This window comes from Magnolia sinica, chromosome 5, assembly GCF_029962835.1.
Source record: "Magnolia sinica isolate HGM2019 chromosome 5, MsV1, whole genome shotgun sequence".
Lineage (NCBI taxonomy): Eukaryota > Viridiplantae > Streptophyta > Magnoliopsida > Magnoliales > Magnoliaceae > Magnolia > Magnolia sinica.
The window spans coordinates 4,525,417-4,549,476 of record NC_080577.1 but is presented as its reverse complement, the minus strand read 5'-3'; the positions used below and the strand labels follow the sequence as shown (position 1 = coordinate 4,549,476).

Genomic DNA, 24,060 nt, shown 5'->3' with positions numbered 1-24,060 from the left:
TGGGCCCCACAATTTGGACGGTCTCGATTACTGTACATTAGCACCACGTTTGAGGATGAGTCGCACACCGTTTTCAAAATGGTGTAAGAGTCCAAGCCTATTCAAGGAGCTGAAGCAATCCAACGGATCCGTTGAGATCCAATGGCCAAAAAATGAATGATTAAGATCTTCAATGTGCCCTCTTGCATGCGGGGCAGTGCCTAATTATCCATGTGGGATTTCAAGAGTCCTTGTGGTTGGAATTTCAAAATCCACGACTACTTCCTCTCTCTTTTTTACCGCTTCTCTTGGTCGAAAGCAAGACAACGTAAGAAATGGCTGAACAAGAAGGAAATTTGAGATTGATGGTCCTTTCCAGTTCATATCACAAGCACTTCTACAAAAGAGACCTACCTCCAGCCCTTCCACATACAAAACCCAAAAAAAGGGGGGGGGGGGGGGGGGATGCCTATGATGATGAAATTCATGGTTTCACGTGTAGTTTTTAGGTCATTGGCGTTGGTTTAGATCATATGCTACTACAAGGTTTACAAAATTCAGTTCAGCCTTGATTCCAGTTTCTTGATGGCTTCCTCTATGGCAGGGACAGATTTGCTGAAGGCAGTCCATTGTTCAGCTGTCAAGCTTATCCCTGAAATACAAACACATCAGCAAAAAAGGAAGGTCAGAGCATCAAAAAATAAAGAAAGACAAGCTTTGAGGTTTAAACTAATGCGGCATGTTAAAGCTGACCTTAATTAAGTCTTTACTGCAAATAAACAAATATAGAAACCGTGCTAGCTGCACTACGTCACACGTGTAATCAAAGGGGGTGTGTGGGGGTGGGGGTGTGGGGGGATGCTGCCAAATCTTCACCTGAAACCTGGGTGGGTTCCAAACTCGGGTAGGCCACACCATAAGGAACAGGTTCAGATGAGACAGTTGTATATGGGGCTTATGGTCGTTTATATATGCTATCCAATCCGTTCATATGACTCTTCTCATCAAGATGGAGGTACCGTTGAAAAATCAGTCCTGAAACTCAGGTGGATCACACTACGTGAATTTGGAGATTTTAGGCACAGATTTTCACTGTTTTCTACAGTCCACCCTGAGTTCTGGATCATCAAGGCCTACCAAGGGATGGTGCACCTGATGGATGGGGTCAATCTCATCCACATGAAGTTGTCAATCCACTTCAGTGATTGGATCATAAACCAAAATTAGGTAGCTTGAGTATCGGAAATACTTTTTTTAAAAATAGTGTATGACCAGATAGCCAAATTTTAACACTCCACATCAAACTTTCATCACTGTATAACAATCTGTAGCATTTTATGCATCGCAATGATCATCACATACTAGACATTCAGATGTGGGAAAGAACTCAAACCTCACTAGGTTTATGGCAATATCATCGCCCTTACACAATCAGACATGGGAAAGAACTCAAACTCGCTAGGTTTACTGCAATATCATTTTATCACCCCTCAATACATCAATACATCGAAGAAAAGTAACTTTAAAACAATACCAATCATTACATCCAATGCCGTTACATTTCTTAGAGAACCATATTAGTAGTCTACAAAGTCTATCAAATAGGATTTGAAGTTGCACTCATAGTTATCACTGAATGAAAATCATAGGATATTTTCTTTTTAAGAAAATACCATTAATTCAGCAGGAATCGCATAACACTGTCTAAGTACCAACAGTCTCAAGTTTCATAGTTCACATTTCACAATCCGAACTCACCAACCATCCTGCACATGGTGAAATTAAGGACTTTGGCTTTGCTTACACCTATACGTTGACATCTCATCAAATCAACTCCAATTTTTTTTAAACTAGAGGTGTGGCACATGCACAAGCACATGACGTAAACAGAGGAGCATCCGTGCATAATATGCACATGACATAGTTTCTTACGTGGAACTGACGATACCGATTTTCATACACAAAAGTTCTCATGCTGTAAGATCCTAGCCATCTAGTCTTTGGCCTTTCCCCCATTCCTTGCCATGAAGAATTATTGAATTTGCTTTCTGAACCATCTATTTGTTGGTCACCAACTATAAGTTAGGATTTTCCAATATGGGAGATTTTTGGTTAAGATGTATACAATGGACCACCGTATCCATGAGTTTGGATCATTGAATGAGAAGAGCAACCAGAGGTTTATGTTTGGGCCCACCATTGTGTTTATATTCCATCCAACCATTCAAAACATGTTCCTTGACAGGATGAAGGGACACCTGAAAAATCAGCCTGATCGAAAATTCAGGTAGGTCACACAGAGAGCTTAAGAGTTTGAGCATGAATTTACTTTGTTCACCATAGTGTGACCTGAGTTATGGCTAGGGCTGATGTTGGGCTGTAAAGTAAACACCTGATGGATGGAATTTATGTCATAGACACGATACAGTGGGCCGAGATAGCTCAAGTATACCCATTGCTGCGTACAACAGGCAGTATAGAGGATTCCAATTTACGAGGAGGTAGAGTAGGGGGGAGACAATTTTCCTATAGTATTGTATGGAGCAGCAACAGTTCTCTCCCGCAGAGGATGAGAAAGGGTCCCTGACTTAACGAGGATTGGTAACGTGCATTCATACACATGGAGTTGTGGGGGCCAGTGAGATGTGTTAGTGCCATCCCAGTCGTCCATTAGATACATTCGCCCAATGTTAACCGTACCAACCAAAATCTAGCCTGATCCATAACTCAGGCAGTCTGTGCCAAAAAGATCACCAGGAGACATTATGGAGAGAATGACACCCGCTGTAGAAATTTCCAGAAGGTGTGGCCCACCTTGTTTATATGCTATCTGACCCATTTATCAGGTGAAACCCACCATGATGGAGGAAATCACCAAAAAGCAAGTCATTTGCTTTCTCATGTGGGCCACACCACCTTAGTATGTATGGTGAACATAACAACTTGAATTAGATGCATGATTAGGATTCCATATACACATGACAATTGGCCCCACTCAAGCCCACGTGCTGATTGGACAGCAGAACCACTCACATCGTGTATTCTAAGCTATTCTGTCCTGATAGAAAAATTACTCTAAAAAGGAAAGTGTAATAATCATTGCAGCTAAATGAATTCAAAGCATTGAAAAGAAATTTTCAATTTCCTTTCTAGAAATCAAAGGTTAGGACCATTATTAAAACATAATTATGGGGCACTAGCTTACCTGTTGCGCTGAGGAGAAGCAGGCCTCAACCAACATAGGGGTTGGATTTCAAAAACGTCTGCCACTTTGCGCACATAGCAGAGAATACATAATCCCGTGTGCACGCATGTGACATTAACAAAGCTACCAACCGCCTTTCCTCTAGGACACCAAAGTAGCCATTCATGGAGATGAAGGTTCAGAAATATAGTCATACCTATTGTTGTAAAAATGTAACAACTTTGTACTTTACATTTTGTGCCAGGTAACCTTTTGAACAATCCAAACAGTTTATGTAATGCGACTTAGCATGTACTTGGAATATCCAAAATCTAAAACAGGTTGTTATGCCTTTAACCTCCATATGTAAATTTTGGCCATTTGCTATTTTAACTTTAACCACTCATTTTGATAGCAGATAATTGTAGGTTAAAACTTTTATGATTAGTGTGATTTTGGAAACATGATCCATCCACAGCGTACCTGACCATTTAGATTGTCTTGATAGCAATACATGACTATCATATGTGAGGAGTATGAATCACCACAACTTTTCAGAATGGTAGCCAATTGTGATGCAATTGTAGTCTCTATTACAAACCAAGCGTGTAGGGAATATGCGCCTAGACAACTCGAAATGACTGTAAGTATGGATCCAGACCGTCTATCATGAGAGGACCATTTTCTAAGTAGGTATCAAACAAAATCAAGCACGTTTACAGATCAGATTGTTGATAACTCGGGCGGCCTTTACCAAAAAGATCACTAAGACAGTAATCAAACCCTATTACAATTACACTATACCAGCCATTTCAAGTTCACAACTTTAATGAAGTAACTCCATTCAGCAGAAGAAGAAAAAAGTCCAACAAAAGAGAGAGAGAGAGAGGAGCATATTACCTTTGGCAGATGGCATCTGCTTTCCATCTTTTTCATAGAATTCCCTTATCGAAACCAGTGTTTTCCCTCTAAAATCTTGAATAGTCACCCTTCTCTTGTTCGATAGCTGTGACAACAAAATAAAACCCCAAATTAAAATAATAATTTTTTTTTAAAAAAAAAAAAAAAAGCTAGCAGCGAATGCGAGGCCCTCGGTTCGGCAATCTGAACCATTGAACTGATGGCCCCCAACGTCGGTGGAGCACCGCCCAAGTTTCTCCCATGCCAGAAGAAAACCCAGCTGAATGTAAAAGGCCGTTGCTGTATGTACTTTCTGAACCATCTATTGCAAACAAACCAATCTAACGGTTATGATTGTCCCAAATGTAGATCTTCGTCCATCCACGGTGAAGCCTATCAGATCAGCGGCGGATCACCAAATCATGCTTTCAATTTGCCATGAAAAAGCAAAAAAGGAAAGGAAAAAAAAAAACGTATAGTTAGGGTTTTGGGAATCTGACTCACCCTACAGATGATGAGATCACCGTCGTCGTCATACTCTTTCCCGCCATCTCTCTTCGTGTCTTCCTCCTCTTCTTCTTCTCCTTCTTCTCCTTGGGCTTCGTTCGCCTCTTCTTTCTCCTTCTTCGCGAGGAGAAACGATTCCACCACGCGGCGGACGAATCGCTTGTATTCGGTAGTGGACAGGTCGAGCCCGAGCTTCTCTGCGGCCGCGCTTCGGACCTTGAACTCAGTCATCTCCTCCATGTCTGCGTTTTTCAGAATCTCGATCACAGTCGTCTCGATTTGGCTCTGGGTTTCGGGATCCATTTCGAGTATGTGAGAGAGAGGGGCGCGAAGATGTGGGAAGTACCCTTTTTGGGGGAATTTGTTCGAACAGCTTTTGGGCACAGATGAAGCTGCGTGGCTTAATAAAGTTGTCGAAGGACTTCGATACTCTGGCAGAGTATGATTAATGATACGCAGGCACTTAGACGTTACTTACGTGTCGTAAAAGTAACCAGATTAAACTGTCTATAAATCATGGGGTCCGGTTTAGATGTATCAAGAAATAATATTAATTAAACAACCATTAAAAACTTCTTAACGATCATAAAATTTTTGTATCAAGCTGATATTTGTTTTTTCTCATTTGCATGACCTAATCAACGGGAACGGATTGGCTACTCCCCCTGACACCAGCCATTGGCTGGTGGTCGGTGCTCTGTGGGGCCCACCATGATGTATGTGTGTCATCCATGCTGTCCATCTATTTTTATATATTATTTTATGATATGATTAAAAAAATGAAGTATATCTCAATCCCAAGTGGACCACATTACAGGAAACAGTGTTGAATGAATTTTGACCATTAAAAACATTTTGGGGGCCATAAAAGGTTTGGATCAAACTGATATTTATTTTTTCCCTTCATCTGGGTCTTTATGACCAAATCAACAGATTGGATGTCAAGTAAAAAGTACAGTGGGCCTTAGGAGGATTTTAATTGTGAATATCCATTCATTATTTTTGTTCGGTGGTGTGGCCCACTAAGATTTATATCCCTATCATTTTTTATATTAAGCCCTAAAATGATCTGTAAAAATGTATTAATGTACGTGACCACATTACAGGAAACAGTGTTGAATGAATTTTGACCATTAAAAACATTTTGGGGGCCATAAAAGGTTTGGATCAAACTGATATTTATTTTTTCCCTTCATCTGGGTCTTTATGACCAAATCAACAGATTGGATGTCAAGTAAAAAGTACAGTGGGCCTTAGGAGGATTTTAATTGTGAATATCCATTCATTATTTTTGTCACGTGGTGTGGCCCACCTAAGATTTATATCCCTATCATTTTTTGTATCAAGCCCTAAAATGATCTGTAAAAATGTATTAACGGAATGGATGAAACACGTACATCATGGCGGGGCCCACAGAGCACCAACCACCAGCCACCGGGCTGGTGTCAGGGGGAGCAGCCAATCCGTTCCCCTAATCAACATGTTCAATGTCAAATAAACATTATAGTGGGCCCAAGAGATTTTTAATAGTGAACATTCAATCACTACATTTTTCCATTGGTGTGGTCCTCCAGAGATTTAGATCCCCTTTTTTTTTTGGATCAAGTCCTAAAATCAGGATGGATAAAACGCATACATAATAGAGGGGCCCACAGAGCACCCGCCACTAGCCACCAGCGAAACCGAGTCCGTGGCAAACACCGTCGGCTGAGTCACAGTCCCAAAATCAGATTTGTTAAACAATTCTAACCTCCATTTGTGGACACTTATTCGCTGGACCATTGGATTTTTTTTATTTTTTATTTTACTGTCCAATAAATGTCCATCCATCCGATATTCATTAGGTGGGGCTAACCCTAAACATCATGTGGCCATAAATAGGCTAATTTACTCATCAGGTGGGCCACACCTTTGCAAGGAAAATGAGCCGTTGAAACGAAACCACCAGCTACACTCTAGACCGACAAGTTTAACCATGTATGATTGTGGACGTGGCTTTCGGGACAGGGCATGTTTCACATTTGGACTGCCTAGTAATGGTATTGGGCGAGCCTGGATGAGATACTGACAAGACCAGTATCCAAATCGCTACTGAAGTGACGTCACCAAGATCTGTGGACCCCACCATGATGCATGTGTTATATCCATACCGTCCATCAATTTTTAGAGATCGTTTTATGGCATGAGGAAAAGAATGATATAGATCTAAAGTTCAAGTGGACCCACCACAGAAAACCGTGGGATCAGTTACACTCACCGTTGAAACATTTATAGGGCCCACCATGATGTATTTTTTAGATCCAACCTATTAATAAATTAACATAGAGATAGATGAAGTGAAAAAAAAAAAAGATTGATCAGAAACTTATGTGGCCCCTAAGAAGTTTTGAACGGTGGATGTCACTATCCCCACTGCTTTCTATGGTGGGGTCCACTTGAACTTTAGATCTATCTCATTATTTTTATCATGCCATAAAATGATCTCTCCAAATGGATGGACGGTATGGATATAACACATGCATCATGGTGGAGCCCACAGAGTTTGGTGACGTCACTTCAGTAGCGATTTGGATACTGAACTTGTCAGTATCTAATCCCCAACCATATTGCATGCATCTGCAATGCTAGCCCAGGAAGCCCCTTTAAGTCTGTAACCAAAAGCTTCATGGCCCACCACAGTGTCTCTGTGACATTCATCCACTAGATCATGTTAGAATATGAGCCCAAAAGTGAGGCAGTTACAAGTGGGCCATACCCCACAGGAAACAGTGGATGTGGAAATGCCCACCGTTGAAACCTTCCTAAGGCCTGCAGTGATGTTGATATGCCATCCAACCTGTTCATGGGGTGATCCCAACCGGTTAAAGGGAAAACATAAATATCAGCCTAATTCAAAAACTTCTGTGGGCCCTAAGAAGGTTTCAATGGCTGACATTTAATCACCATCTCTTTACGAAGTGTGGCTCACTTGAGTTTTGAATCCACCAAATATTTGAGCTCATGTCTTAAGAGGAGCTAGCTCAGTGGATGGACGGAGTGGATATAACACAAACACCCAAAACTTAAGCCCCGCCCACTCATTAAGTGGGTCACACGATCTCGAGAAAAATGGACGTGCGAAAAAAAATAAAATGTACTGGTCTATATTAAAAGCGCGAGTGGCCCAGAGAAGGCATTTTACATGAAAGCCGCAGCCTCAAGAGTGGCCCAGACTCTCACTTGCCTTTTACGTTGCATATCCCCTGGGGCCCACTGTGAATGTATGTGGTTTATCCACGCCGTCCATCTGTTTTTTCAGCTCATTTTAGGGGTTGAGCCTAAAATCGAAGCATATCCAAAGCTCAAGTGGACCACACCACAGGAAACAATGAGAATAATGATTTCCACCGTTGAAACCTTGGTAGGGCCCACAATGATGTTTATTTGTCATCCAACCTGTTCATAAGATCACAGGGACATGAATGAAGGGAAAACACAAATATCAACTTGATCCAAAACTTCCATGGCTCCAAGAATTTTTCAACAGTACGTTCAATTCACATTGTTTCCTGTGGTGTGGTCCACTTGAGCTTCAGATATGCTTCATGTTTAGGTTCAAGCTCTAAAATTATTTGATAAAATGGATGGACAGAGTGGATAAAATATATAAATCATAGTAGACCCCACAGAGTTTACTCAGTGCGCCCAATTCGCTTCCCTACCACAGGTGTTGCACGGAGCCTGTGCAGGAAAAAGCTATGTGGAGACCACCATAATGTGTCACATGTTGGGGGCCTTGCACAAAACCTTAGGATCTAGCCTCCCAAAACAGACCAGAATTATGGGATAATAAAGCAATGAAATAAATCAAAGTACAAACCACACGACACAAGAGATTTTTATGTGGAAAACCCTCAAAGAGGTAAAAACCACAGTACCTCGTCCAGATCAACAATCCACTATGAACTAGAATGTTATAACCTTCTTCACTCACGCAGGAGTGGATAAACAATAAAAGAATAAAAGAAAAACAGCGAGATCTCACTGATCATGAGGACGTAAAAACGCTGAGATGCTGATTGCATAGTAGATCACCTCCACGATCATAACCTCCCTTCTACAAGCTTCCTATCTCTCTTTCTTTTTCTCTCACACCTTTGATAGCCCTAAACTCTTTAGCAAACCCTTGCAAAGCTTTAGGAAACACTCTTGCATTGCCTAGAAAGGCCCTAGGCACCTTATTTATAATTTAGGAAACTCCTTTTCGCACCCCTTGCGAAAGGGCCTCAGATTTTTGTAGTCCGCGCAAGATCTGGACTCAAATCTGTGTAACCACGACTAGTCGAGCAGAGTCCTCAACTGGTCAAGACTATTTACTCGACTGGTCGAGACGGCCCTCAACTGGTTGAGCACTGTTCATTGAGCTCGCTGAACTTTGAGTCAAGTGACCCTCGACTGATCAAGCACTATTCACTCGACCGATCGAGCAATGCTCTCGACTGGTCAAGCAGCGCGGTGATTCCATTATTTGTGGTATCTGAACCGCACCACATCTCCTCTGACCTGAGGAGGAAAACCTCATCAAATCTCTCCCTTTCCGACTCAGAAGGAATTCACTATTTAAAAACTTGCGCGTGAACACACAGTGGTCTGATTCCGTTCTGTCATACTCATGCTTCAACATAAATGAGTCGAACTTTTTGTACCATTGTCGTGGAGCTCGTTTCAGCATATATAAGCTCTTCCTCGGCCTACACATTATATGCTCATTGCCCTTGACTTTGATGTACTCGGCATCTGTCATCGACAATGCTACGACCTTCTGTAGCTTGCTCTGCCAAGAGACCACTCCCCTTACAAACGTGAACATGAACCCCGATGTAGACTTCCTGGAGTTTATGTCACATGTCATATCTACATTGTGTAGCCCTCTAACACAGGTTTTCCGTCACCACAGCACTCTCAACCTGAATGAGCCTCTTAAATACCGTAGTATCCATTTCACCATGTCATAGGTGTGGTTCTTATGTAAGGATCTCATCTCCTCTTGCATAACTTTCAATCAGTCCCCTTCATGCTCGTCAGTTAGGGCCTCAGAATAGTCTTCTGGCTCTCCCCCATCAGTGAACATAATGTACTCATGTGGCGAGTACCTTTTGGACGGATGTCTGTTCCTAGATGACCTCTTCACCTGTGGCTCAATAGGTGGATCAGATAGGGGTTGCTCCCCTGGTCCATCTTCTGTAGGAACTCCCTCGTTCTCTGCACCTCACTGTACTCCCCTGTCATCAGGCACCACGGGAGGAATAACCGGATCTATGTCCTCTAACTTACATGAACTAGGCTAATTATTCTCTGGCTTACCAATGTCTTCTATACACTAATCTTCAAAGAAAACCACATCTCTGCTCCTGACGAGCTTCCTCTCGGTCAGATCACACAATCTGTAACCGAATTTTTCATCACCGCACCCCAAGAACACACACTGTCTGACCTTCATATCGAGCTTGGACCTCTCGTCCTTTGGTACGTGAACGGATGCCCTGCATCCAAACACTCTGAGATGACCATACGATGGATCTTGTCCAGTCCACACCTTCTCAAGCACTTCTCCATTCAACGAGGCTGATAGAGATATGTTTAACAAATACACTGTCGTGTGCATTGCTTCTCCCCAGAACGTCCTGGGCAATTTCGTATGGGATAACATGCATCTGATTTTCTCTACAATGGTGCGATTCATTCGCTCAGCCACACCATTATGCTAGGGGGTCTTGAGAACCGTCTGTTCATGTTGTATACCCACGGACTTACAATACTCATGAAAGTCACTAATGTATTCACCAACATTATCAGTGCGGATGCACTTCAATGATCTACCTGTCTCTCTCTCTCTCGACCATAGCATGAAATAATTTAAACACACCAAAGACCTCGTCATTGGATTTCAAAGCATAAACCCAAACCCTCCTAGATGCATCATCTATAAAAGTGACAAAATACAATGCCTCACCCAAGGTTTTTGTCCTCATAGGACCATAAACATCAGAATAAACCAAATCTAATGCATGCACTTTATTAACATGAGAAACAATTTTAACAAATGAAACTCTATATTGTTTCCCTGATAAACAATCAATACAGGTTTTGAGAGGTATACCTGTCACGTCTGGAAGAAGTCACTTCCTCGCTAGTACCTGAAGCCATTTTTCACTCATGTGGCCTAGACGCCTGTGTCACATGTCAATAGTTGAATCTTCCGCTGCATTCAACACACCCTTGCACACACTAACACTTACCTTATACAAGGTGCAACACTTCTTTCCTCTGGCTGCGATCAACGAACCTTTAATGGGCTTTTAACGCCCACCAGCAAATCGGCTTTCATAACCATCATCATCCAGCCTTCCCGTCGACATCAAGTTGAGGCGAAGGTTTGGGATATGCCTCACATCCCTGAGAACCAATATGCAGCCAACATCAGTCTTCACACAAATATCACCAACCCTTACGATCTTCGATACGCCAGAATTTTCCATCTTCATGGTCCCAAAGTCACCTGACTTGTAGCTTATGAAGAAGTCTCTGCGTTGAGTCGCATGAAACGAGGCTCTCGAGTCTATCACTCAGTCAGTGTCCTGACTTGTAACCGTAAGACATACATCGTGATCTACTAAAAGAATAATTACAACGTCACCATCTGAAGCAACCACAGTGGAATCTGATTCATCTTCATTTTCCTTTCTTTTTCCTTTCTTGTCGTTCTTATTCTTATAACATTCATTCTTGTAGTGGTCTTTCTTGCCATAATTCCAGCATTCAACATTCTTTCTTGTACTCGACTTGCCTCTTGATTTATCTTGGCCTTCCCGCCTTTTCTGTTCTTTCATCTCCCCCGTTCTTGTGTCACAGGAGCCTCTTGTTGAGTAGACCCCTGAGACTTCCTCCTTGTCTCTTCATTGAAAAGACAGCTAGTAACATGTTCCATAGATACCTTTCTGTCTGACGCGGAGTTACTTAGAGACACCACCAATGTCTCTCAACTATCAGGCAATGAGCTAAGCAATAGCAAAGCCTGTAATTCATCATTCAGAACCATCTTCATAGCAGAAAGCTAGTACAATATATTGCTGACCTCATTTATGTACTCAGCCACAGAACCACCATCTTTGAACTTGAGATTCACAAGTCGTCTTATCAAGAAGATTTTATTACCGGCTGTCTTCCTCTCATACAGCCCTTCCAATTTCAGCAATAGGCTAACGGCTGAGGTCTCCGTAGATACATGGTGGAACACAGAATCATCCCGTCATTGTCTAATAAACTCCACCGCCTTCCGGTCCAATTTCTTCCAATCATCATCTGACATATCTTTTGACTTTGCTGATATGCCTTGAATTGGAGAATACAAGTCTTTGCAATAAAGCAAGTCCTTCATCTTAGCCTTCCATATGGTCCAGTTAGAACCATTGAGACTGATCATCCTCGGTGAGCCACTTTCCATAATTCAAAACCGATCCCACTCCGTTCAATGAACTTAGCTCTGATACCACTTTGTTGGGGGCCTTGAACAAAACCTTAGGATCTAGCCTCCCAAAACAAACCAGAATTATGGCATAATAAAACAATGAAATAAATCAAAGCACAAACCACACGACACAAGAGATTTTTACGTGGAAAACCCTCAAAGAGGTAAAAACCACGGAACCTCGTCCAGATCAACAATCCACTATGAAGTAGAACGTTACAACATTCTTCACTCACGCTGGAGTGGATAAACAATAAGAGAATAAAAGAAAAACGGAGAGATCTCACTGATCACGATGACGTAGAAGCGCTGAGATGTTGATTGCACAGTAGATCACCCACACGAGCATAACCTCTCTCTCTCTCTCTCTCTCTCTCTCTCTCTCTCTCTCTCTCACACCTTTGATAGCCCTAAACCCTTTAGCAAACTCTTATAAAGTTTTAGGAAACCCTCTTGCATTGCATAGAAAAGCCCTAGGCACCTCTATTTATAGTTTAGGAAACTCCCTTTCGCACCCCTTGCAAAAGGTCCTCAGATTTCCGTAGTCCGCGCAAGATCCGAACTCAAATCTGCGTAACCACGACTAGTCGAGCAGAGTCCTCGACTGGTCGAGACTGTTCACTCAACTGGTCGAGCCGGCCCTCAACTGGTCGAGCACTGTTCACTGAGCTCGCTGGACTTTGAGTCGACTGACCCTCGACTGGTCGAGCAGCGTGGTGATTCCACTGCTTGTGGCATCCGAACCGCACCACATCTCCTCTGACCTGAGAAGGAAAACCCCATCATCACATACAATTCATCCATCATCTGCACCACCTCATGTTAGGAAGTAAGCCCAAAAATCTAATCCAAAACGGAAGTGGCCCACACCATAGACAACTGTGGGGATGAAGCCCAACATTGCAACATTCCTGGGACCCACAGCCATCTAGCCCGTTCATAAGGTGAGTACCGCCAACGTAAAGAGAAAAACACAAATATCATTCTAATCCAAATTTTAGTGAGCCCGATAAGGTTTCAAAGGTTGACATCCCTATCCGCACTTGTCACTCTCACTAGTATAAAGATTATATAGATCATTAAAATTTTGAAGCGCGCTTATAGTGATCTGAACTTCCCATCAAACGGGCCACATTTAGATCTTCTTGTTACAAAGTCAAGTCATACACCCCTTGGGTGGGCCATAGTGTACAAAACAAGGGCTGGACTCATTTAGAAAAATGCTGGTGACTCATCCTCTTCAATTGTGTTACCAATCTACAGTTATCAACCATCCGAATTATGGGTCCCACTGTGGATGGAGCATATCTCTTGAATCACTGATAAAGCAATCCTAATCCAATTAATGTAATGGATGATTTCAAGTAGCAAGTGGTCCAAATTCGAAGGGAAAAATCAGACCAACATCATATTTTCAGTGCAATTTTTAGGTTATGCTCCCATCAGAGTTGGGTCAGGGAATTGGATGGTCTACAACTATGCCATGTGTATGTTTGAAGAGTCACCACCATTTGGTAATGGCACGAAACTATCATAGGAATCCAGCCTACAAAACAAATGGATGGCTAGGAAAATTTTGTTTTAGCCATCCATTTGGTGAAACTACCTTCTCTTTTGAAAAGCTAGTCAGTGTGGCCCACCGGATGGAAAGCTCGGATCTCGCACCCGTGTGCCATATTGGCCCATGATTGAATGTGGATGGGCAGGGCTCTGAATGGACGTGCACTTAGCAAACCTTGAATGAGCATAGTAAAAATGCTGCAAATTCATTCAAATGAGGAACAAAGAGCAGACCAAACTAATAAAAGATGTGAATTTTCAGCATTGACAAGTAGATACATAGATAATACGAGTCGGAATCTCAATCAACATATGGAAAACTATCTTGCTTTCTTCTTTCAATGACTTCGACTTAAGAAACATGAAAATATAGAAAGCAAACAGCCACATACCAATCTGAATATGTCTATGTTTTCATGCAAAAACATCAAAGGTTCAAACTTGGATGTTGTGATGTAGCTGTAGTTTCAGTTGTTTCGATGGAGAACTTCCTTCTAATCTTATCTTTTGAACTTCCTTGAACTTTGCTTTTTTTTGCTGCATTAAGTTGACACACGAGCGTTAAGGAGATCACATGTTTTCAGATGTAAAATCAGGAGAAATGATGCAAGAATTCTATTTCTTTCCTTCCAAAGACCCCAGAGAATGGTAAAAGGCAGCGTTTTCCAATGAGATCTTAAGGCCTGTTTGGACACAAGGTCGAAAGTCAACTGCAGGAGGGTGCCCACAATCGTTGTTTCGCCAAACACCAACTGGATTGGTTTTTGGTGAAATGAAGATTCATTGCATCAAATGTCGGGTGGATTCCAAACCAGGGATTGTGGGTGCAATCCAAATATGCTACAAAATGAAGGTTTCAGATCGAAAAGAGGGTTTTGTCCCCAAATCATTGTTTCAACAGTGCATCCGAGCGGACCCCTAGTATGTGAAAGATTGCAACAAGGTAGACACCAAAAAATCCTCTCAAGTTCCTTTCCTCTACATGCCATGGAATGGCAAAGCATGACATCACTCGAAGGGATTTACATTACTTGCTATCTTTCTTTCTTTCTTTATTTTTTATTTTTTATTATTATTTTAGTTTTATGCTTGCTATCACCTACATAATGAGTGAAAATGCTTTTTTATTTTTTATTTAGTAGTGAAAAGCATAATTCCACATGATTAAGTGGAAAGATGTCTAGAAATCCAAAAAGGAATGGGCAAACTGGGTTAGGGTAGGTAAGGGAGAGAAGTTGAAGCCTCATGTGCAAGTGGTGGTGGATATTTGATGAGGAGAAGAATGCCCTTCTGACACAAGTCAAGAGCAAAAAAGGGCCCCTCAAAAGCTTTGATAAACCCACAGGTGTTTACAATTCAGCATATGCACACTAAGGGTGCAACTCGAGTGGATTGGGTTGGTTGAGGGTCAACCCAAGCCCAACCCAACCTCAAGAGGACACAACCCACAACCTGACCCGACCCAACACAAATTCCAGCCTGAGAAGCTCAACCCAAACCTCACCCAAAATCTGCTATATTTAATCCAACTTGACCCAAATACATGTGATTATTTCCAACCTGACCTAGCCCAAATTGAATTTTCCCAACCCAATCCAAACCCGAATTCCAATGGGTTGGCATTTCCACTTTCCAAACCAAACCCAAACCCAACCCAAGGACCTTGACAACTCCACCCAAACTCAGGCTGGGTCAATCGGGTTCAGGTTGACCCGAACCCAAGCTGCAATGATGCACACACCACCATATATGCCAGCATGGTAGACGGGTGAAATATCCAAGCCATCCATCAGCTGGATCTCAACTTGTAGATGCTACCACCCAAAGATAAAGGTGGTCCATTCAATAGGTGAGTCATGATATAAAAAAGAAGTTGATGGATTTGAAAACTTTGGCTGATTTTTTTCCACAAACATACATTTGTTCTGTTAATTGCGGCACACCTGACTACTTGACCGACCATATCTTGGGATAGGGAATCTACATAGTGTTACCCTTCTAATGGATGGCTTGGATATTGCACCTGTCTGCCACACTGGATGGGATGAATAAGGGTTCCTACAGTTGGAAAAGTATTAGTACGCTAGGTGATGATATCAAGCCAAGGGAGAAGTTCTTACGACAGGGTCAAGATCCTTGTTAGGTTGTCTAATAGAGTGTGGTTTAAATGGTTGGCCGAGATTTACGGGTCTTTTCCAAGTGACTCTGAACAAAAACTCGGCTGTAGGGGATGTTGGAGGTCCCCTTGGTTTGGATTTCATCTTTCATAAGAAACCTAAAAAATGACAAAGTGGAAAGCTTTTGAAAATTATTGATTAGTCTCCAAGAGGTGTTTCTCCCTTCTGAAGGGGAGGATTCTGAAGTTTGAAAATGGAATGCTTTCATCAGTAGAGTTATTTTACAAAGTTGCTTTGACGGATGGTACCCTACTGCCGTATGCTTTCTTGGCACACCCCCTAGAGGAGTTGTATTTGTTTGGACAGCGCATATGAATAAAATCTTGACCTCGGATCATTTAAAGAATAGGGGCATAAACCTCCCTAATATGCAAGTGATGTGTAGGAGGAAGACGAAAATGTTCGCCATCTTTTCCTTCATTGTTCAATAGCTAGACCCAATTGAATTTTTTTCCTAACTATTTTGGGGTGGCAATGGTCATTCAGGTAGAAGCTATGAGAGGTATTTATTCGTCAGGGCACAGCCATGCAAAGAAAGGGGGAAGGTGTTACAGGGTTGCTCCCTTATACAGTGTGCTGGGAAATTTAGGAGGAGAGTAATAATCATATTTACAATGATGCAATGATTTTCAAGGTTGAATTTGTAAAAGGAAAAAACAAAATATAAAAAATAAAAATAAATCAAAGAAAATATTAAAATGTGTCCTTTGAATCCTAGGGCCTTCAAAGACTCTATTTTGTCAAAGATTCAAGTGGCAATCGCTCGTGCAGAGAAACTTAGAGTCGGTTCCTTTGGCGGCAATTGAGCCTTTGATGCAGGACGATTAACCACTTGCTCTAAAGGCTTGAACTGTTAGAGCATGGCGAATCAATCCCTTTATCTTATAGCTCAGGCCCCACATCTCATGGGTTAGGACATCGGCTAAACCCCCCTCATCGGCCCTAAATCACATGGGTACCGCCTCACACGGGTGGGGCCCGCCTCACATGGGCCGCCCACCCCAAGTGTGCCCCTGCATCCCACAGGCAACCCCACTTGAGCCTGGTATGAAAATGCCCCTGCATTAATCACCCCCAGTGAGGAGTCTCGAACATGAGACATCCCGCTTTGATACCACTTTGATGTAGGACAATTAACTACTTGCTCTAAAAGTTTAAACTGTTAAAGCATGACAATTCAATCACTTTATCTCATAGCCCAGGCCCCACATTTCATGGGTTAGGACATCGGCTGAACCCCCCTCGTGTGCCCGAAATCACATGAGTACCGCCTCACACAAGCCACCTGCCTCACACGGGCCGCCCACCCCGAACGTGCCTCTACATCCCATAGGCAACCCCACTCGAGCCCAGTGTGAAAATGCCCCTGCATTAGCCATCCAAGACCTCAGGCATTGGTGGGGTTCTAAGAGACAACAAAGGTATGATCCGCTTGGCTTTCTCAGGCCCGACTCCCCTAGTAGTAATAATATGGCGGCAGCACTGTCTTTGAGGGAGGGTCCCCATACTTTTAGTGATAGCTTTCAGGGAAGGTCATCGTTGAGGGCCATTCCCCATTATCATAGAGTGGGTAATATTTGTGGGAACCAATCCATGGGATTTAGATTGGGTTTAGTGATATTAGAGCCCTCTTATCATGACTAAACATATTGTTTACACAAGTACGTAGAGTGACAAATTGCTTAGCTATTGCAATAGCTAAAGGGGCATTAGTCACATGCCCCATTTTATTGGGAACTAATTCCCCTGTCCCTAGCTTCAATTAAATTTTTACAACTATCTCCCAAAAAAAAAGAGTATCACTACAGGTTGAGGACCAACAAGCACAACATTTCTATGACCAGAACAGAGGATGGCCAGTTGGGAAACGAACTTGGTGAAACATCATCTCTGACTACAGAAGGGGCATTCTTGGATAGGACACCCAGATGATGTAGCTTCCAAAATATTCCCAAGGGGAAGATGCAAGCCGTATCTTAATATCAAACAGACTCCAAGAGCCAATAGATTAATTAAAAAGTCCCAACTCCCAGTGCACATTGTCTGCACTGAACAGAATCCATTCCTAGTTTAAATAGGAAGTTTACTAATATGCAGGTCGCCACATGATTGTTCTATGCAGTTGCCTCCTTGCGGTATATACAGCAGACATCTACAGTAATTGGGATTGTTGTTATGTGGACCAAGCATATTGGCCTGTGGTAGTCATGCGATCAAAGCCTGTGAAAGGAGTGGTATAAGAGCAATGGTCTGTGTTCCAAAGAAAACTTTGATGGTTGGTGTTTTCCAATCGCTTCAATTTCCAGCCCGTAACCCTTCCACGCAGTGGCCACAGGATCAACAGTCCTACTCACCAGAAATATGTGCCACTTGTACCATGAGGAGGGAACCGTATAGAACTTTTTATGCAGAAGCGTGCATATTAGCATGCCTCTTTAAATAATTGAAGGAAAAAGACAAACCAAGTAATAACCCAAATACCTCATTCTACTTCATGAAAACTGTTTGCTTCTTATGTTTCCTTAAGAAAGAAAATGCCTCCAGACACCAGCACATTAGCTACACTTCATTTTTTACGGGGAATTAGTATAATGGTAATCATTCAGACAGTACAGTTACTTGTATGAGTATCAATGGACCGAGCCATAAGCTAACATGTAAAACCAAGTTCATATTCCAGTTGAGAAGTAATAATACTAGTAACACATGCACCCATAATTACATAGGCCTAAGAGTGCGAACCTTGTGAAACTTAAGAAAAGATAACATCCACTTAAATTTTAGAACTAACAAGGCATGTTTAAACACGATGTGTCTAGTCCGTAGTTTAAAAACTCGAAAACTGACTTGATATCCAGTTGGGTTGACTGGAAGACTTAATTTGACTCAACTGGATATTTAATAATTAAATTATAAATATTTTTTTTACAAATAATAGGTAGCAAGAATACTTTGAGTACAAAAATAGGCAAGTCTAATCGTCAAAGCAGTGTCAGCCTGCTAGTAGACACTGTTGCCCAAGCATGAGAGGTTGTGTCCAAAAAAGAAAAAGTTTGAGAGGTCGTGGATTCGAATCCCACAAAAAATAAATAATAAATAAATAAATAAAATTATATTTATTTTATTTAAAGACAAAGAAACTCAGTGACTCAGTTCAAGTCGTGTCGAGTTGACCGAGTAGGCAAGCCAACTCGATGAGTCACACCAAGTCTAACCGAAACGAGCTGTCCAACAAATTTCATAGTGACTAAGCTCAATTTCTGGCCACGTTGAGTTCACTCAACCAGGTTTCAAGTCGAGTCACCGAGTTTTAGAACTATGGTCTAGTCTAGGCTAGTCTATTCTCAAAAGTGAAAAGGAATATCAACTCACTTGATTTAGGTGGTGCTTCCAACACAGAGAAAGAGAGAGATACTGGTGCATACACAAAACATGAAGATCCAAAGATGTGCTTCAAAAAATTCCATGGGCAAAGATAGAAGTAAATTTCCAACATGCCCACAAGCATAACATGCTGGTATGAGTTCAAAAGGTCATGTGTACGTATCATGAAAATATAAAGATGTACACGCATATATGTACACAGTTACCATTTTGTGAAAATTATTAATCATAAGAATCAGCGTGAAATTATATTTTAGTCATCATTTGGAAACAAAAAGAATTATCAAGCCATAGAAATAAGAGACAAAATAAGCCAACCAATAATTATCCAAGCGTACTAAAGATATCCTACCCATCGTGTTTTTTTTCTTTTTTTGAAAGGTGACGCTACCAAGGATTGAAACCTGGATCATTCACGCACGCTACACTAGCTCTACCAACTCATCAAGCAATCGGGAGACTCCTCATCATGATGCAAACATGAAATCCAATTTGTGTTAAAATTATAAATAAATAAAAACAGATGGCAAGTTTGTCACTCAAGCAATATTCTACCCATTCTCAAACGTGCAAGCTTACTTCAATCATTTCAATAAAGAAGCCTTATAATCGTGAGTTGGCATGCAGCGATTTTTTTAATGGATTAGATAGAATAAAAGAAAACACTAGGGAGAAAAAAGAAAAAGAAAGAAAGAAAGAAAGGAGCAATCTAAGTTCTACCTTGATTGAACCTCGTCCATGCCCCCCGTGGTATCTTCCCTCTCCTCCCTTCCAAAAGCAACCTCATCCATGCTTTGTCCACGTCGCCTATACCTCCCACCAGATTCCACAAATCCCGGGCAAGGCCTGTAAGCCTTTATAGGCCACCACCCAAAGCCTGGGACCGTTGCTATCCCCCCCTGAATCCTTCCCTCACCATTGCAGCCCTTCTCTATTTCCTCTCTCCCACAGGCCTTACACCCCCTAAAAGAACATAATTGTTACAAAACAATAATAGTCATTCCATTATTGTCTCTCAATTTGCAGGTTTTCACCCATTACAAGATTTTCAAAAATAAAAATAAAATAAAAAACGTGAACTGGACATATCATACCATATCAAAGATTGTTCCCATCTCAATAACAAACAAAATTCTCCGACTTTTCCAAGAACCCAAGAATATTTTGAGCACTCAAGGAAAATATGAACAACGTATATGATTGCTCTCCTAAAACAAGTATGACTTAGAAAATATTTCATATCCAACTTAAAGGTGTTATTTATTTGATATTCAAGAGATTCAAGGATCCCAGCAATCAGACAAAGCCTTTCAGGTCCTTGCTAACTAGCATCATGCACTTTAGTCATTCCACCGAAAATTTATTATAACCACACAATATTCAAAAGCAATTCAGGGAACAAACTGGAAAGGGGAAAAGAACCAGTACTAGAAATACAATTGAGCAAGACTAATCTGCACATCAACCTCTCTTCACCGGTTTCTATCTTTTCAAAAAAAAAAATCTGAGATCCCCTTGTATTTCCAAGTCGACAGGAAATTCAAGTCCCAAGATAACAATGACAACAACAAAAATCAGAAAACAGAAGACAAAGACAAGAAAAATGTAGAGCTCCAAGAAATTTTGGGAAACAAAGAAGTATCTCTCCATGTATAATTGATCATTGATACCCTCATTGATGCAGCACTTCATTTTCATCATGCAATAAACTCCAAGGACGTTTCCACAATCTTATTAAGAAAACAACAGACGTTTCTACTGTTACCATAAGTATTCATGAAATGATGCAATGAGAATAACAGAAGAAAAGAAAATAACCAGATATAAGAACAGTATCAGTAAGGAAAAAAGGGACAAAAAAAAAAAAAACAAAAAAACAAAATGGTATCAAAAAGTAAAACCAAAGAGGCAAAAAATCATTAAATAAAAGAAAAACATAATTCCGGCAATGAACTGAGGATATAAACTTGACATCATAAACTCATGCATATATTTATTACTGCATTATATAGATGTTTTACCCATTTGTAACTAAAAATTTGAGTTATCTAAGTAACAGTTCGACCTGAAATGTACATGATTAGAGAAATGATCTGGTGAACGGTGCCCGTAGTTGTATTCCGACGCTTCACCAGAGCCAACCAATCAAGACTGTTCATTAGGTCCAACACACCTTCCATGGGCTACCATGCAAAAATCACTCAGATCAGATAATACAATCCATCCGAAGGTTTGGCTTTCTTCTTTATACATCATCCATTTTCCAAGAGACTGATGGACGGTTAGGATTGCCCGACACCAGTAATTCTTCGGAAAAATACGCGATCCATGAGAGGTCCCAAGAAGCAGATGGTGCAAATTGTTCATTGGACCGATTTTTAAATGGCAATCTTGACCATCTGTTCTATAGGAATTACATCATATAGTTAGAACGTTCCACTTCCTGTGAGTTTTGCATAGTAGCCTGTGAAATATGCGTTGGACCTAATTGACAGTCCGGATCAGTTGATTTGGAAAACTTAAATGTCCTAATACAACGATCATTTCTCTAATGCAAATAAATAGCTAAATGGACAGCAGGCTAGGAATGGCGGAGAAATTGGAGAAGGGAAGAAACCCAATTCAAGTCTACCTTAGTTGGAGATTTTCAACGGTTCCGATTGCGGATTCGTCTTCTGCAGAAGCTCCATCCAATGGAGGAGAAGGAGAGTCTTCTACCACTTCTTCCACAACAGCTACAGTAGGCTGTGGTGAAGAAGAAGAAAAAGAAGAAGAGCAGAGGAATGGCCTGGGAAATGGCCCTGTTATGAGAGTGGGATAAGGAGTGTGGGCCCACCTGCTGGAGGGCTGGTATGAGAAGAAGAGGGATTGAGGAGATGTTGGAAGGAGGGTCGCCATTAGAAGTGATAGAGATTTCTATGGTGGGTATGTGGTGCGGAATGTTAAAGAGTTTGGAAGCCCTGGCTGAGTGTGTGATCCATGCGCCTGCGCGCAGACCGTTGCCTTCCTTTCATCGTAACCATCCATTTGCGGCCACTCGATTTGCTTTCCCCAAAACTGCAGTTGGACCCACTGTTTTAAAGGTTTGGGTTGCAACGAGAAACAAAAAGGCAAAAGGCCAAAAAGGAGAGAAAAATAGGTTCCACCGAGATTTGAACTCGGGTTACTGGATTCAGAGTCCAATGTCCTGACCACTAGACCATGGAACCGAGACACGAAAGTTTTGCAATAATTTATATAAATATAATAATTACAATAAGAAATGGGTCGCACCGTCCATCTCGAGCCTATTTAGGCCCGGGCATCTTCACGGAGCCCCACTCGATGAATTGCTCGTGAAAAGATGACAAGTGCCTGACTTGGGTTAGGCTCCCTATTGTTAGGCGCCCCTGTTGAAATTAGATTCGTCTCAGATGATGAACGGCTTGGATCGATCACGTAAAGATGGACCCACAACGCAGCAGCTACCTTGCCTGTCTTAGTTCGACTTCGGTCCAGCAGTGTATATGTCCTCTTTTCGCCTGCTAGTTTCTTGTTCAATAGCTGGAGTGGAAATATACCAGATTTGGGCCGAGCCAGGTCCATCCGGCCCAAGTCCCAGCCAATGATTAAATCCATGTTCCTGAATGTGGGTGTTCCTAATCCATCCATCGATCAAGTGGGCCTCACATCCATCGATCAAGATACATGTGTCCCTAGCTGATGATTGGAGTCGAAATTGGAGGATGGAACAGCTGCTAAAATGACTTGAGCCCAAGCCCAAGCCCACCCCCATGGACAGCAATAGTTGGGGAAAAAATCTACAGTTCTAAATAATGAAATATGTAAAATCCAATTTGATTTTATGGATAATGAAACAAAAATATATACATATGTGTCAGTTCTAAACAACTATTTTCTTTTTTCCAATAGCATGTGACGTGTAGATTATCTTATCCATGCAAGCGGTCGGCCACAATTTGATGATAGCCTGATATGAAAATCAGGTCGATCCACTCATTGGCGGTAGTCACACCCTTTTGCCTAAATTAGATAGGCTAGCTCCTTCTTTTTTTTTTGGTAAAAGATGATAATTTGCTCTACTAAGCTGGAGGAGCCAGTGGCAGCGTCATCTCGACGCGGAGCCTTCTCTATTCCCGTCCAGAGGCCGAAGCATTCTTCCATGGTCAAAGAGCAATTTCATAATTTTCATGAGAATGCCGCTACAGTGTCCTCTGTGGTCTGAGATGAAACCCGCCCATGCTGCCGGTTAGGTTCCAGGTCTAGCCATATGGGCCACCGTATGTAAAAAGATCTAGCCAAGCTGTTCAGATATGCTCTGGCCCTATTATGTGGGCCATGTGGCCTCCCATGAGATGCATTCAGAACCGACAGGAGTGACATCAATTTGGATGGATCAGTGGGTCTAGATCTCAGTTTGTTTTTTGATTAGACAGTCCTTTGTTTCAGTGTGTCCAGTTCTCGGTTTGCTTTTTTATTAGACATTACTTCGTTTATATTCAATAATGTAAATATATATCTGGTGGGACTAATCATTTTTTTTTCTTCTACAAGGGAGTGTTTGGTTTTCCAGTTAGAACTTGATCGTAGGACATGGTATATGTAAATCCACATGGGACATGGCACACGTAGATCCCGAGCATGGCTGGACCTAAAGAAGACCAAACAAAAGCAAAAGTAATTTGCCAAATCTGAGTCTAATCCTATGAAAAATATAATCTCATTTCCTTTAGATTAAATGTTATGATGGCTACCGCAATCCAATACTATTAGTCTCGATGGATTAGATTATAAAAGTGTTGCCCATACTATCCAACAATTGCATTAACCATTCAAATATTCTTTTCAAAAATTAAAACATG

At 41.6% G+C, this 24,060-nt stretch overlaps 2 protein-coding genes and 1 non-coding gene across 3 annotated transcripts; all 3 read right to left on the bottom strand.

Annotated features, from left to right (window-relative positions):
* Window positions 1–315: 315 nt before the first annotated feature.
* LOC131245198 (RNA polymerase II transcriptional coactivator KELP) lies at window positions 316–4,959 on the bottom strand. The gene is made up of 3 exons (XM_058244487.1): window positions 4,568–4,959; window positions 4,064–4,169; window positions 316–631 (listed from the first exon to the last, which is right to left on the bottom strand). Exons 1-3 carry the CDS (start codon window positions 4,871–4,873, stop codon window positions 537–539), a joined length of 507 nt encoding a protein of 168 aa, XP_058100470.1. The 5' UTR covers window positions 4,874–4,959; the 3' UTR covers window positions 316–536.
* An 8,917-nt stretch (window positions 4,960–13,876) lies between these two features.
* On the bottom strand, window positions 13,877–22,179 carry LOC131245197 (uncharacterized). The gene is made up of 3 exons (XM_058244486.1): window positions 21,831–22,179; window positions 19,919–20,161; window positions 13,877–14,174 (listed from the first exon to the last, which is right to left on the bottom strand). Exons 1-3 carry the CDS (start codon window positions 22,094–22,096, stop codon window positions 14,138–14,140), a joined length of 546 nt encoding a protein of 181 aa, XP_058100469.1. The 5' UTR covers window positions 22,097–22,179; the 3' UTR covers window positions 13,877–14,137.
* Window positions 22,180–22,335: 156 nt separating this feature from the next.
* Window positions 22,336–22,407, bottom strand: TRNAQ-CUG (transfer RNA glutamine (anticodon CUG)). Its single transcript has one exon. It is a non-coding gene; the product is annotated as a tRNA-Gln (tRNA).
* Between the last annotated feature and the right edge of the window lie 1,653 nt (window positions 22,408–24,060).